The following is a 15,518-nucleotide window of genomic DNA, read 5'->3' on the forward strand; positions in this document are numbered from 1 at the left end:
AGCTGTTGCTAACGGCAACAGATTTTTATCTTGTTTTTACCCATTTGCCTTATGATCTCAGGAGTCTTTTCAATTAAATTGCTCCAAATCCATGGAGAAAGAGCTGTATGAATTTTTTTTTCTTTCAGAATTGAATCACTTACAGATGCCCACAGCCTTTATTATAAATATAAAAATCAGCCAAGACGACACCCAAGCAAATAAGCAAAGCTATGCAAGCATCACACGTGCTTTTCTGCTGTTGCTGCTACAGGGGTGGGGAAGAGGTGCCAAGGCAGATGCAGGTTCTGTGCTGGAAATGTAGATTCAAATGTGAATTTTTTTTTAAAAGAGCAATAATGCAAAACTGAAATCTTACTGGGTGACTCATTTTCAAGAGTTTCAAATACATGCAGTATTCATGGCAAGAGGAGTTTTAGATTCACATCCACCAGAAAAGAAGTTAAACGAGCCGCATGAATTAATACATTGGTAGTGTCTGAAGAGTTAAAATTTTGCAAACAATTATTTGAGTTTTTGGACTTTTATTAGCATTTTGAAACACAAGGAAAAAATATTGGAATCAAACATTTGCAGAAATCTGAAGCACCTCCACAGAATCTTAGGGTTCCAGAGAACCTAATTTAAAAAGCAGGGAAAAATCCAGGGTGAGTTTGTGAAGGTCCACAAGAAGGCAAGAATATACAGTGAAGAAAAGACAGCCTCTTCAATAAGTGGTGCTGGGAAAACTGGACAGCTACATGTAAAAGTATGAAATTAGAACACTCCCTAACACCATACACAAAAATAAACTCAAAATGGGTTAAAGACCTAAATGTAAGGCCAGACACTATCAAACTCTTAGAGCAAAACATAGGCAGAACACTCTATGACATAAATCACAGCAAAATCCTTTTTGACCCACCTCCTAGAGAAATGGAAATAAAAACAAAAATAAACAAATGGGACCTAATGAAACTTAAAAGCTTTTGCACAGCAAAGGAAACCATAAACAAGACCAAAAGACAGCCCTCAGAATGGGAGAAAATAGTTGCAAATGAAGCAACTGAGAAAGGATTAATCTCCAAAATTTATAAGCAACTCATGCAGCTCAATAACAAAAAGAAAAACAACCCAATCCCAAAATGGGCAGAAGACCTAAATAGACATTTCTCCAAAGAAGATATACAGGTTGCCAGCAAACCCATGAAAGGATGCTCAACATCACTAATAATTAGAGAAATGCAAATCAAAACTACAATGAGATATCATCTCACACCAGTCAGAATGGCCATCATCAAAAAATCTAGGACTTCCCTGGTGGCGCAGTGGTTGAGAGTCTGCCTGCTGATGCAGGGGATATGGGTTCGTGCCCCGGTCCGGGAAGATCCCACATGCCACGGAGTGGCTGGGCCCGTGAGCCATGGCCGCTGAGCCTGTGTGTCCGGAGCCTGTGCTCCGCAATGGGAGAGGCCACAACAGTGAGAGGCCCGCGTACTAAAAAAAAAAAAAAAAAAAAAAAAAAAAAATCTAGAAACAATAAATGCTGGAGAGGGTGTGGAGAAGAGGGAATCCTCTTGCACTGTTGGTGGGAATGTAAATTGATACAGCCACTATGGAGAACAGTATGGAGGTTCCTTAAAAAACTACAAATAGAACTACCATACAACCCAGCAGTCCCACTACTGGGCATATACCCTGAGAAAACCATAATTCAAAAAGAGTCATGTACCACAATGTTCACTGCAGTTCTATTTACAATAGAAGATGGAAGCAAGCAGGAGATGGAAGCAACCTCAGTGTCCATCAACAGATGAACGAATGGATAAGGAAGATGTGGCACATATATACAATGGAATATTACTCAGCCATAAAAAAGAAATGAAACAGTTATTTGTAGTGAGGTGGATGGACCTGGAGTCTGTCATACAGAGTGAAGTAAGTCAGAAGGAGAAAAACAAATACCGCATGCTAACACATATATATGGAATCTAAGGGAAAAAAATGTCATGAAGAGCCTAGTGGTAGGAGGGGAGTAAAACACAGATCTACTAGAGAATGCACTTGACGATATGGGGAGGGGGAAGGGTAAGCTGTGACAAAGTGAGAGAGTGGCATGGACATATATGCACTACGAAACGTAGGGTGGATAGCTAGTGGGAAGCAGCTGCATAGCACAGGGAGATCAGCTTGGTACTTTGTGACCACCTAGAGGGGTGGGATAGGGAGGGTGGGAGGGAGGGAGACACAAGAGGGAAGAGATGGGAACATATGTGTATGTATAACTGATTCACTTTGTTGTAAAGCAGAAACTAACACACCATTGTAAAGTAATTATACTCCAATAAGGATGTTTAAAAAAAAAAAAAAAAGACAGTCGGGTACAGACTGCAGTCAAGCAAAGAATATTTACATCTTGAGCCTTCCTCCTCCTCTCTCTCCCTGAGTGTGTTTAGAAGTCAGGGGGTGGATGTGTCCTTTTTCATCTCAGAAGACTATCTTTTTATTGTAGCTTAGTCTTCCTCCCTTCCTTCTTTCTTTAAGCTTCGTCACATTTTTGTTTCATATTCAAACCTTGGCTTTCTTGTACAGTTTTTTCCTGAAGTTTCTGGTGGCTTTTTTTAATTAAAGATTTTTGAAAACAATGTGCCCTTAATCAAATCCACGGTGTTTTCCACCTTGTTGTTTCTTCTCTTCATTACTCTGAATCCACTTTACTCTCTTCAGAGACCCCTTATATCTTGCTGTAATTTGGACCCTGCCCCTTTTTCTAGACCCACTACACAGCTCATCATGAAAGTTCCTTTTCCAGATCTTTAGGTTTAGTCTGAAAGTTTATTTCTTCTTCCTTAGTTTTCACCCTCATTTTTCTGGAGCTGATGCTCAAGTCCATGACCAAGAAAATATACATAAGAAACAAGCTCTCTGGCACCTTAATGTTCTTAAAAACACCTTTCTTTGCCTTCACATTGGAGGGGTTTCTTTCAGCCCTACAATTTCTCTGTGTGATTTCTCTCCCTCCAACTACCCACCCCTGCCCGCATGTCTCTTCTGCTTCTGTTGAGTGCGTTTCCTTGGCCTTTACTCTGAGGCCCTCATCCTTTTGGTCTTACATTTCATCTCAGTGATTCTTATCAGCCAAACATCCCACCAATTTATAAAGATGTATTTCATAGATCATGTTTTAACTTCCATATTGCCATTTGTTTTTCTAAATGCAATATCCTCTTGAATTTTTGTGAGGATATTACTTTTTTAAGAGGTAATTTTTTATTCCTTTCATTGACTGTTTCTTCTTGGATCTTTCTTGTCTCTGTCCTTGTCTCTCACAGTGAAGGCTGTCCTCAGATATCTCATGACGGTGAGTTTCCCCTTTAGAGGATTTTGGGAACAGAAAAGGCTGCAGAGGCTCTGTAGACATGGGCAGCCCTTAGCAGAGGTTCTCCAGTTGCTGAAATGAGGGAGACTTAACTCGAGGTGCTGGCACCTTGACTGGCTGCCTATGTTTTCTTGAGGCTGTTTACTTTTTTATTCACCTATAGGGCGACATTTTTTTTTAACATCTTTATGGAAGTATAATTGCTTTACAATGGTGTGTTAGTTTCTGCTTTATAACGAAGTGAATCAGTTATACATATACATATATCCCCATATCTCCTCCCTCTTGCATCTCCCTCCCACCCTCCCTATCCCACCCCTCTAGATGGTCACAAAGCACTGAGCTGATCTCCCTATGCTATGTGGCCGCTTCCCACTAGCTATCTGTTTTACATTTGGGGGTGTATATGTGTCCATGCCACTCTCTCACTTCGTCCCAGCTTACCCTTCCCACTCCCCATGTCCTCAAGTCCATTCACTACATCTGACATTTTAAGGATATGTTTTAAACAGGCATGGTAAAATGCAGACACAGAAATGACTGTCGGGAAGGAAAGAAGTTTATCTTACAGTTCCCTGGAAACAGGAAACATGCTCGCCGTACAGGGCCACACAGGGAAGCACCAGGGACGGTCAGGAGGCAGAGGGCGTGAGGGGAAAATGTAGTCAAAAGCCTTTATTGTGGTTTCTGTGGAATGGAACTGGTGAGGCAGGGTAAGCAGGGCTAGGACCGGGAATGCCTTCAGCAGGCTTGGGTACATATGGCCTGTCCCTGTTTGTCTGGTACCTGGTCCTGGGGTGATTAGGGCAGGTGGATGGTGGCCAGGAGGGTGAGAGCTCCATAAAAGAGAGGGTGGGGTTGTGGGCTCTGAATTGGTTGCTTTCCATTTGAGCGAGTTGTTTGCTATCTCTAGGAATTGGCTGACCTGGGGCTGGGGTGGGGGTGGGAATAGTCCTTCCAGGATCAGCAAGGCGCCAGGTGTCAAAGTGTCAGAACACAGAAAATGAAAGACCTGGATAATAAGGGCTGTTGGTCTTAATTGCTTTTCCTTTCCGTTTTGTGTGGCCCCTTTAACCAGGTTAGTAACTCCTGGCTGTAGGAGGTTCTGACCATGGGCAGGGAGTGGGTGCGTTCTAAACTTGAACCTAATTCTTCTGTCTCCACCTGTGCTTCTTCCTGTCATGACTAATCCTGGAGCCCCATACTCCTTGAGGCTGCCCAGCTCCCCCGTGCACCTGCAGCCTCAGTCACTCAAGATGGATTTCTCAAGCACCAACCGAGCTTTGGACCCATTCAAGGCGCTGGAACTAGAGCCTTGAACACAGTGGGTCCAAATCTCACCCTTAAGGGCTAATAGAAGGGCGCTGTGCTTCCCACCACTCTTTATCTTCTGCAGATAGATTAAAATGTCTCATCTGCCAGTGTCCTCCTAAGTTGTCTTCAGATTCATTTTTGCTAAGAGCTTTGTTTTATATGCATATGGAAAAAATCAGCATCCCTATGAAACGGAGGTGGGCATTGGTCTCTTCCCCCTGTGCTCTGGGAAGACCTTCCAGGTCAGCCACAGGTGGGGCTCTCAGACCACCGCTGGCTGCCCCAACTGCAAGCAGCAGCCCCTCTCAGAGCTGCTCGGACTGCAGGAACAACTGCCCTAAGGGCATGGGGAACCCACTGCCCAGCTGGGCTGGCTCACGGATCCTTCTCCTGTTTCCAGTGCTGATGAGCGGTTTGACGCCACGTTCCACACCAACGTGTTAGTGAATTCTTCTGGGCACTGCCTGTACCTCCCTCCAGGTAAGTGCTGCTCCCTTTGCCCCTACAGTTAGACAGCGTGAAGGAGGTTGGGGTGCCCGATGGTGCCTGCAGGGGCAGCGGCTGGCTCTGTGCTCTGAGCATCCTTAGGCTCCATGCACGCCCAGCCCTCCTGACTTATTCTCCTCTGTGCTTGCACGTATTCCCTGAGCGTGGCAATGCTGTCTTCCTCTTTTTTGTCTTGGGATCATGGCTCAAGCTGTCTTTGCCAACACATGTCCTCTGTCCCTGTTGTCTGTCCTGTGTTCTTTAAAGTTCATCCACAACTAAAACAAGTCTCCGTTGTCAGGTCATTTTTGTTCTCCTTGTAGCCTGCAAGCCAATCTCCAGGTCATTTCCTCCTCACAGCCTGCGTTTTCCTTCCCACTGCACTGGGTACCTGGGTATGTGCTGCCCTCCAGTGTCGGGGTGAGATGGTGACCTTGCTGGGCTGGCTTCTTGAGTGCGTGCATTAAAGCCCACCTGCTTGTTAGAGGTGAGAACAGGTGGTTTCCAAGGGCACTCATCAGTGATTTCTTCCTGAAAGAGCTTCTCTCCTTCTCAGGCAGCTGATGGGTAACTGCTGGGGGTTGAATCTCCTCCCATCATTCCTGTCAGTTCACAGGGCCCTGGGCTGCTTGTGAGTGATCAATGCCATGGGAAACCCAGGCTTCATGCCCTCAAGATATTAACAGATTTTTTAAAATCTTCTAGATGATTTTTCACATGTTCTTTTCCAGGGTTATTTCCCCCACTGCAACTGTTTGTTTAACTTCCTGTTCCCAGGCAGCCTGCAGCCACCTCCCCCCTCACCACCAACACCTACACCACACACACACACACACACACACACACACGTACACACGTCACCCACTAATGCCATACATACACACACACACCACATATAGACACATCACACAAAAAACATACCACACACTATGCGCACACACACACACCCTCCAGCAGTCAGCCCCGTCGTCTTGTGCCCTTGGATTCATCTCACAGCTCACAGCAAAGCTGGCTTTGCCTCTTAGCAGAGGATAAGCGTCCGGAGGGCAGGATCTGTGTTTATTTAGAACCACCCTCATCAACCAGGGGCCTGGCCCACATGTAGGTAAATGAAGGCCTCAGGGATTGAACCTGTCACAGGCAGATACCATCCATTGTTGTCTGAGGAGATGGAAGGACTCCAGACTTTCAGGTTTTCTGTCTTAAACCTTGTGCTTCCTTGCTTCTTCCTCAGCCCCTCCTCTCCTCCCCCAGGCCACGCAAGCCTTCCTTCTAACAAAGACCTCGGGATGGGTCTTCCATCACTGGTACACTCTTTTCCACCAGGCCTAGAAGTTGCGGCTTCTATCATGAGAACTATTTTGGAAAACGACCTCCAGCAGTCCTCAGCGCAGAAGAATACTGGGCTGTGGGTTGTTTTGAAGGCTGAGGCTATTTTCAGCCACAGGAGCAGCACTCCTGACCCCCGAGCCCTCTGTGTAGCAGCCCCTTTGGGGCCAGTTCCTACATCCCAGCCTCCATGGCCCCTGGAGTCTCTCAGGAGGGCACATTGAGCTTTGACTGTAGGAGTCTCCCCTACTCTGGTCTAGAGAGTGTGGGGTTGTCTGGTTCAGGGCAGCAAGACTGCGCCTGGGGTCGCATAGACCTGAACTGGGAAGCTGCTCTGCTCCAGCAACTAAACAGGCAAAAAGTGCTTCAGATGCAAGCTTTGAAATAGACTTGGTTATTAGGAAATGACTTCTTTCCCATGTCATATTTTTATTTTTTAACAGCATTATTGAAGTATAAGTTACGTATTATACAATTGACCCATCTTAAGTGCACGATTCAATGATTTTTAGTAAATTCACAGAGTTGTACGACCACGATTGCAATCTAGTTCTAGAACATTTTCCATCACCCCCCAAAGATCCCTTTTGCCTGTTTGCGGTTAATCCCCACTCTCACTGCTGGCCCGAGGCAACCACTGACCTGCTTTCTGCCTCTAGAGAGTCTCTTTTTCTGGTCATTTGATAGAAATGGAATAATACAGTTACAGTTTCATTTTCTACCAGCAGTGAGAGTTTTGGGGGATTCAGCCCATTAATGGGAGGGCAGTGTCTGTAATGACTTCCAGATTTCTGCGGACATTGGATGTAATGCTGCAAGTCCTGTTTAAAGGGACTTGAGGAGACAGGAAGTTTATTATCCTTTCCCAACTTGACTGTGGGTGGGTGGGGGGTTCCTGTTAGCAAGTTGAGTCCCTCCATTCATTTTTTAAAATTTGGAAGCAGAAATGTACAGAGCGTCTGCCCTGTCCCTGTGAGCACTGGGACCCTTAGCTATTTGTGCCATCACTGCCTTCTGGTCTTTCTCTGGGCAACAAGGAGCACATGGGCATAAATGGCTGGTGTGGGCTTATCTCATTGACCTGTTGGGAAATTTACTCCCAACTTGTCCTGTCCCTCTTTTCAGTGGAAACTCTAGCTTTTGTCCAAACACTACCTCTTCAACTAAAACCTATTAGGTTTTGTTCTGTTTATAATCTAGAATTCAGGCTATTTAAAATTATCTTCCATATATATTTCTAGATAACCAAGTATGTTCTCAATTTTTTTTTTTTTTTTTTGGTACGCGGGCTTCTCACTGTTGTGGCCTCTCCTGTTGCGGAGCACAGGCTCCGGACGCGCAGGCTCAGCGGCCATGGCTCACGGGCCCAGCCGCTCCGTGGCATGTGGGATCTTCCCAGACCGGGGCACGAACCCGTGTCTCCTGCATCGGCAAGTGGACTCTCAACCACTGCGCCACCAGGGAAGCCCCTCAATTTTTAACCTAAAGAAAATGCTCATCCTGCTCCTCACCAAACACAGTCACACAGACGCACACAGACCTTTCAGATTCTGTTTCTAAGCTCTTGATCATTTTTATCAGCTTCTATAGGATTTTTTTACATTCTTTACATCTCTCTTACTGTGTAGAATTTGGAGATGCACATTCATGGCAAGAGCAAGTTTACAGAATGTTTAATTCTTTGCCCAGCAATCTCTCAGAACAGAAAATGTCGGTGTAGCCTTTGAAATGTAAAAGACAGTAAAGCTTCAGCTGAACTTCTTTTCTAGAGATTTTTCCAGAAAGACCCAGCTTGTCCTGGACAGGTCTAGTTTGGACGGGCAGGATGGGCTCAAGCCTCTCTGGCCACATCCAGGTGATAGGCCCCAGTACTCACACTGCCCCCTCCTGAAGGGATCTCAAATGGTCCAGGGGATGTGTGCACAGCATTGATCGTGAGACATGCAGAGCATCAGAAATGATGCATCGTTTAACCTGCCGATGCTTGATCAGGCTAGCAAGCTTTTCAGTCCATGAAGAGTAGGCTTTGTGTGTTATGAATGGGATGGAGTGTATGGGATGGAGACCAAGGGATTGCTGTGCATTTATTTTTATTTTTTCCAGCATTATTGAGGTGTAGTTGACAAATGAAATTGTAATATATATATACACATACACATATATATGTATAATATACATATGTATATACATGATACATATGCATATGCATGTATATATATATATACACACATGCATATGTATATATATTATGAAATCATTTATTTCCACAATCAGGTTAATTAACACACCCATCACCTCACATAGTTAATTTCAAGTATAAAATATTATTAACTGTAGTCACCATGCTGTACATTAGATCCTCAAAATGAATCCACCTTATAACTGAAAGTTTGTTCCCTTTTTGATCAACTTCTCCCCCATTTCCCCCACCCTCCAGCCCTTGGCAACCACCATTCTACTCTGTTTCTATGAGTTCAACTTTTTTATTTTTTCAAATTCTTCATGTAAGTGATATTATACAGGATCTGTCTTTCTGTGTGTGGCTTATTTCACTTAGCATAAAGCCCTCCAGTTTCATCCATGTTGTTGCAAATGGCAGGATTTTCATCTTTTTAAAGGCTTAATAATATTCCATATAATCCATATAAATTTGATTTTATGTGTATATATATATATATATATACATACACACACACACACACACATATATATATAATATTTTATCTGTTTATCCATTGACAAACACTTAGGTTGTTTCCATGTCTTGGCTATTGTGAGTAATGCTGCAGTGGGGTGCAAATATCTTTTGTGAGATATTTGCAAAAATCAGTGAGATACTAATTTTGTTTCCTTTCCCTGTAGACCCAGGAGTGGGATTGCTGGATCACTTTTAGTTCTTTTTGTAATTTTTTGAGGAGCCCCTGTACTTTTTCCATAGTGGCTACACCAATTTACATTACCACCAACAGTGTGAGACTGCTGTGTGTTTAAAGCAGGTCTCAGTCTGTCTCATTGCCCACGTAGGCATCTTCAAGAGCTCCTGCTACATTGATGTGCGATGGTTCCCCTTTGATGTGCAGCAGTGCAAACTGAAGTTTGGGTCCTGGTCTTATGGAGGGTGGTCCTTGGATCTGCAGATGCAGGAGGCAGACATCAGCGGCTATATCCCAAATGGAGAATGGGACCTTGTGGGTAAGCCCAGCAAAGACGTGATACTGGCAACATAGTAGGAAGCTGCTTTATTACTGTGATGGCTTAAAAAGTTTGGGATTTTCCACTCTGCTTTTCAGCATGAGCATTTATTGAAACCTGCAGCATTCTCCATGATTTACTGAGAGCTCTAGGGTGAGAAACAAAAAACGATTAGAAAATTCAGTGCTTTCTATAAGGAACTTGCAGTTATGGTAATGTCAGTGTTAGTATGGGCATCTCTACATTATTCAAATCTGCTTCATCCCTAAAATCAGGTGGAACAGCAAATTGCAATTGATGGGAACCTATATTTGATGATTTTAAATAGAAAACAATAATTACATTTATAATGGTGTCGAGTTTACAATGTATTATTTATAATCATGGTGTCTTAGTCCGTTCATGCTGCTATAACAGAATACCGTAGACTGGGTAGCTTATAAACAGTAGACAGTTATTTCTCATAGTTTGGAGGCTGGGAGTCCAAGATCAAAGTGCTGGCAGACTCAGCGTCTGGTGAGGACCTGCTTCCTGGTTCATAGACAACTGTCTTTAGGCTGTGTCCTCACATGGCAGCAGGAACAGGGGAGCTCTCTGGGGTCCCTTTTATAAGGGCACTAATTCCATTCCCAAGGGCTCCCCCTCATGACCTAATTACCTCCCAAAGGCCTCACCTCCGAATAACCATCACTGTGGAGGTTAGGATTTCAGCATATGAACCTTGTGGGGGGGACACATTCAGTCTAGAGCACGTGTAACTTGAATACATAAAAAACCTGCCAATTTGTTCAAATATCACTAAGATACCCTTAAATAAATCTATAATAAACCTAAAGCATTTATTCAGACAACAATTAGCCTGTTTTTTGCACTTAACAAATTCCATGGCTCTGTGTATGTGTTATAACCCCTTAAAATAAACTGCATCCTTTTATTCAACGGTGATTCCCTTCTTCCCCTGGAATTGAAGGGATCCCTGGCAAACGGAGTGAAAAGTTCTATGAGTGCTGCAAAGAGCCGTACCCGGATGTAACCTTCACTGTCACCATCCGCCGCAGGACCCTCTACTATGGCCTCAATCTTCTCATTCCCTGTGTGCTCATCTCTGCCCTGGCCCTCCTCGTGTTCTTGCTCCCTGCAGACTCTGGGGAGAAAATCTCCCTGGGTGAGTACCGGGTCTGAGCTGGGATGGGAGGGCCCTGCCTTGAGGGTGGCAGTCTGTGCTCTAGGTGCAGAGATGTCCAGGGCCCACTCCATGAATCCCAATCCAGGGTGGCTCCGTGACACCATAGCCCGCTGTGCAGGATGGCCAGGCCCTCTTGAGATTCCACAGGCTCCTCTGATCCTGCAGAGAGGATGGGGATACCCAGGGAAGAACCAGATCTTCCCTGAGGGGCCTGTGCCTTCTCCCCTTCTACCACCCCACCCCACGCCTTGGTGGCAACCAGCTGGAATTCATTGTGGACAGGACACAGTTTAGTTTAATATAGTATCAGCTTCTGTTTATATATGGCCACACACAGTGTAATTCCTGATGATCCTCCAATAGGAAGATAAGAAAATTATGATTTAGATTGGTGAAATGAGCTCCACAGCATCTCAAAGAGTTACTAAAGATCCTATTTGGCACACATAGAAATCATTCTCAAACCTATAACTTCTGACTGTGAGTGTCAACTGAAAAAAAATGTTCAACCGAAAAGTTAATGAATTTAGTGCTTTTCTGTGTATGGGAAGATGCAAAAGTCTGGGCTCACTGAAATCATTCCTTTGATATGCACCTCAGCTCTCTGGGGCCAGTATCCTGTGTTTTCTCATTCCGAGTTCCCTCAGGGTGCACCACTGGGGAGGCTGTAATGTGATGGCTTGATGGCTACAACATCCCTTGTTTACTGATATGGCAGGTGATATTTTTCATTCATACAAGAGCCTCAGGCACATTAAATGACCTATCCAAGGTCACACAGCTAGTAAGTAGAAAAGTCAAGAACAAAAGTTAGGTCTTCAAACTGTATGTTTTCTTTTTCTTGCTACATGAAACTACTTCTCGATACTAATGTAATAAAGAAAATGAGAGATACATGTGCTGAGGTCAATGATTTATTTTGAGTTGTTCTTCTAAAGTTCTGGTTCCTAAGTTTGTTTTCCCAGGAACTCCTCTGGGACTCCGGTAAATGACACGGACTGTCCCCAGAAAGATGCCCATTCCCATCGATATAGAAAACCGTGCATTTGGTTTCAGGAATGTCGTGGCCACCACCATCCCTCCCTCCACACCTCCTTTGACTCTTGGGTTGGATGGAGTTCAGGCCTTACCATCTGTTCTGTCTCAGGGGCCACTGTATGTCTCACTCTGTTCCAGGGATCACCGTTTTACTCTCTCTTACCGTCTTCATGCTGCTGGTGGCTGAGATCATGCCTGCGACCTCTGACTCAGTGCCCTTGATAGGTAAGCAAGCATCCAGCTCCTCTAAAGACATGGGCTTAGAGAGTGCCTGGGATTTTGCAGCACAGGCAGGGAGCAGAAACATGTCCCGCAGCACCCTGGAGAGCTGCATGGCCCCCCTTTTCTGCTGTGAGGAGATGACTTGCTGTAACTACTCAGAGTTGACCCATGGCCTCTGCTCACCTGGCACATAGAAGGGGAAGGGGAGTCTGACTTTGTGGTTTGGCCTTAAGATGCAGAAATGCCCCCTTTTCTCCCACAATGCCCCCCTCACACTTGTTATGGAGCCAGAGATTTTTACCATTAAAGATTCATTATTTTAGCTTGAGTCACTGTTTTTCCACAAATTATTTGTTACACGTTAACTCTCAGCCATTGTTTCTTGAGATAACTCGATGTCTCTGTAGAAAGTTAAAGCTTGTGAGTGAAGGTGAACAGGACAAATATGTTTTGGCCACATGTTGGGCTGCACCCTGCAGGCCTACAAGCCCTATACTTGCCCAGACTCAAGACGGAAGAAAGAGTCCAGAGACAGGACATCAGTTGTTTGGTAGATGGGAGATCTTACACATCTGAAGCAAAAGGGTCCTGGAGTGACACCCCACCAGTTATCTAGGGGAATTGAAGTCAGATTGGCCCATCGGTTACCAGGGAAACCAGCAGAGCGGCACAGCCCTCTTAGCCCCTTGGGCTAAGTACCTTCAAGGGGCGGAGGTCTTCTCTTTGTTAAACTATCAAAGGGGAGCCATTCTGAACTAAAGATTAAACAATCACTAGCCTCTGGGCAGCCGGACAAGGATGTAGGTATTTACTGATTAGGCTCTGCAGTTAGGGGGGAAAGTCAGTCCTGTGAGTAGGGTGTAGGTGAAGCAGGGACTGGTCCAGCAGGGGATGCACAAACCATACACAAAGGCAGGTGTAAAGATGACCTTCTGCCCAAGGAAGGATGACAGGAACAGGAGGCAGCATCACCTGTTGCTGTGAACCTCCCTTGACTGGACTGGAATAAGCAGGAGCATGCCGAGGGGTGCACAGTGGCCCAGAGGTTAGGACCCAGTACCCTGGCCACCGCAGCCAGGGTTCTGTTTCTGGTCAGGGAACCAGACCTCCAAGCCAGTTGTGAGGACAGGAAGCAAACATTCTGCCAATAGATATTAGTTTTAATGAGAGTCCCCACTCCCATTTGGCGGTGGAGGTCAGAAACAGGAAAGCAGTATACCGGTGGGAGTTCTCTGTGGTTAACCAGGGGTAAGTAGGAGTGGGGGGCCTTATGTGATATTGCCAGGCTTTACGAATTAAGAAGCCAAGGCCCTTCTTATTGGAGGTTTCTGGATGTGTAATATTTTGACCAGAGAGACTGTTGGTATAAAAAGCCTCTGGGGGTGTCATATTTCTCTCCGTACCATCCTGGAAGCAAGGAACCATCTTTCAACCTGACATTCTGACCCCATCCTTTCTACCTTCTAGCACAATGCTTTCAATAGAGACTTGCAGCAGAAACCACCCTTAAAGGGGCAGTCGGCAGGCCCTGTTGTGTCTGATGAACCACAGCCTTGGTTGGTGCATAGCCCACATCTAGAAGGATGGGATGCTATTGGCCTTTGACCTCTGTTGTGGGATCCAGTCAGCCTGGATTCCTACATAGGTCATTGTATTAGTCTGCTAAAGCTACCACAGTAACATTCCACAGATGGGATGCCTTACACAGGAAAAATGTATGTGCTCACAGTTTTGGAGGCTGGAAGTCCAAGATCAAGGTGCCGGCAGGGCTGGTTTCTCCTGAGGTCTCTTTCTTTGTCTTGCATATGGGCATCCCCTGTTGTGTCCCCACATGGTCTTTCCTTTGTATCTTCACATCGCTGTGCCTCTTTGTCCAAATTTCCCCTTCTTATAATAAGGACACCAGTCAGATTGGACCAGGTGCCACACTAACAATCTCATTTTAACTTAATTCCCTCTTTAAATGCCCTGTCTTCAAACACAGTCACATTCTAGGGTACTTGGGGTTTACAGCTTCAACATATAAATTTTAGGGGGACACAGTATGCAGCCCATAACAGTCAGAGTTTGGTTCCCCCTCCCTTCCCTTCCCAGAGGTCCCTGATGCTGATATTAAGTCTCAAATGTCCACCTCTGGTAGCTCCGTGTAGGTTCCTCTTGGTCTCCATGGGAGAGCAGTGAGTTCCTGCCTGCCTGGAGGGCAGGAGGTGTTTTTAACTAAGTGTGTGGCTGCATACTTAGCCTCGTACCAGGATGCTTTCTTTAAGAGCTCAGCCCTTTGGTGGTTCGTCACACTGAAGCTTTGTTTGTCTGTTTGCATTTATGTTAGGATAATTTATTCTGTTGCTTAGAGAAGCATTGTGTGTATATATATTTTTTGTTATTTTTTTAATACTCTCTTTATACTTGAATCCATCTTTGCTTCTAATCCCTTTTTATTTTATTGATTTACAATGTTGTGTTGGTTTCAGGCGTACAGCCTGATTCTTTTCCCTTATAGGTTTTTACAAATAACCTACAATTATTACAAAATATTGAGTATTGTTCCCTGTATAGTATAGTAGGTCTTTGTTGGTTATCTATTTTATATATAGTCGTGTGTATGTTGATCCCAACCTCCTAATTTATGCCTCCCCCAAACTGAAGGTTTACTAATCAGAGTTGGCAATTAAGGAATGCCCACTCATGCCAGCTTTCTCCTATACCCTTGGCCCATGAAATTGCTAATCCTTGTGCCAGCCCTGCAGAGAAGGCATTTCCATCCCTGTTATACTTTTGAAGAAGCTGAGGCCCAGAGAGGCTGAGTGGTCTGTCCAGGCTCACAGACGGCCGCCAGTGGACCGGGGGTGGGAGGGAAGCTCCATGCTGCTTCTTACCTGGTGCAAGGTGGAGAAATGCATCCTTGCCCATCAGAGCCGAAGCTGATGTTCTCAGCCTGAAAAGACACTGCAGCTGACCTCTTCTTCCGGCTGGACAGCTGGCACTCCCCACCCCTGTGGGTCTCAGTAAGTAGATGGGGCCAGACTCTATCATTAGGAGAGTCATTTTCCAGGTCTGATAAGTCAGCCGGTGGCACCTGGGTCTGCCCTTGCTAGATCCCAGAAACCTGTCTGTGCCCTGCAGTCATCACAGTGGTGATCACACCCTCTGTGTCCAGGTGGTTTCAGTTCTGACAACGGTGCTTTCTCATCGGACAACCTTATCACCATCCAGTTAGCTTTCACTGAAGGGTGAGGCAGGCAGGGTTCCCAGCAGTGCAGTCAGCTGGTGAGGCCGCTCAGCAGGGTGGGAGGAGGAGGTCTGTGTGCTCTGGATTGGCATCTGCCCACCAGGAATGTGCGTGGTGGGCTACAGGCCTGGAGGAGGTCCTGCTCTTCTCTTGGGCATTGCTCG

The 15,518-nt window shown here is 45.3% G+C and overlaps 1 protein-coding gene across 7 annotated transcripts in view; it reads left to right on the top strand.

The window, feature by feature from the left end:
• The window catches only part of LOC131752023 (neuronal acetylcholine receptor subunit alpha-7), a 133,374-nt gene that overhangs the window by 109,019 nt on the left and 8,837 nt on the right, over positions 1-15,518 (top strand). For all 7 annotated transcript variants that reach the window (XM_067029456.1, XM_067029459.1, XM_067029455.1 and 4 more), the window contains 4 exons: positions 5,073-5,152; positions 9,512-9,679; positions 10,650-10,844; positions 12,042-12,128. In XM_067029456.1, the coding sequence (XP_066885557.1) occupies positions 5,073-5,152; positions 9,512-9,679; positions 10,650-10,844; positions 12,042-12,128 (530 nt within the window). The remainder of the gene's footprint in view (positions 1-5,072; positions 5,153-9,511; positions 9,680-10,649; positions 10,845-12,041; positions 12,129-15,518) is intronic.

This window comes from Kogia breviceps, chromosome 3, assembly GCF_026419965.1.
Source record: "Kogia breviceps isolate mKogBre1 chromosome 3, mKogBre1 haplotype 1, whole genome shotgun sequence".
In the NCBI taxonomy this organism is placed as follows: domain Eukaryota; kingdom Metazoa; phylum Chordata; class Mammalia; order Artiodactyla; family Physeteridae; genus Kogia; species Kogia breviceps.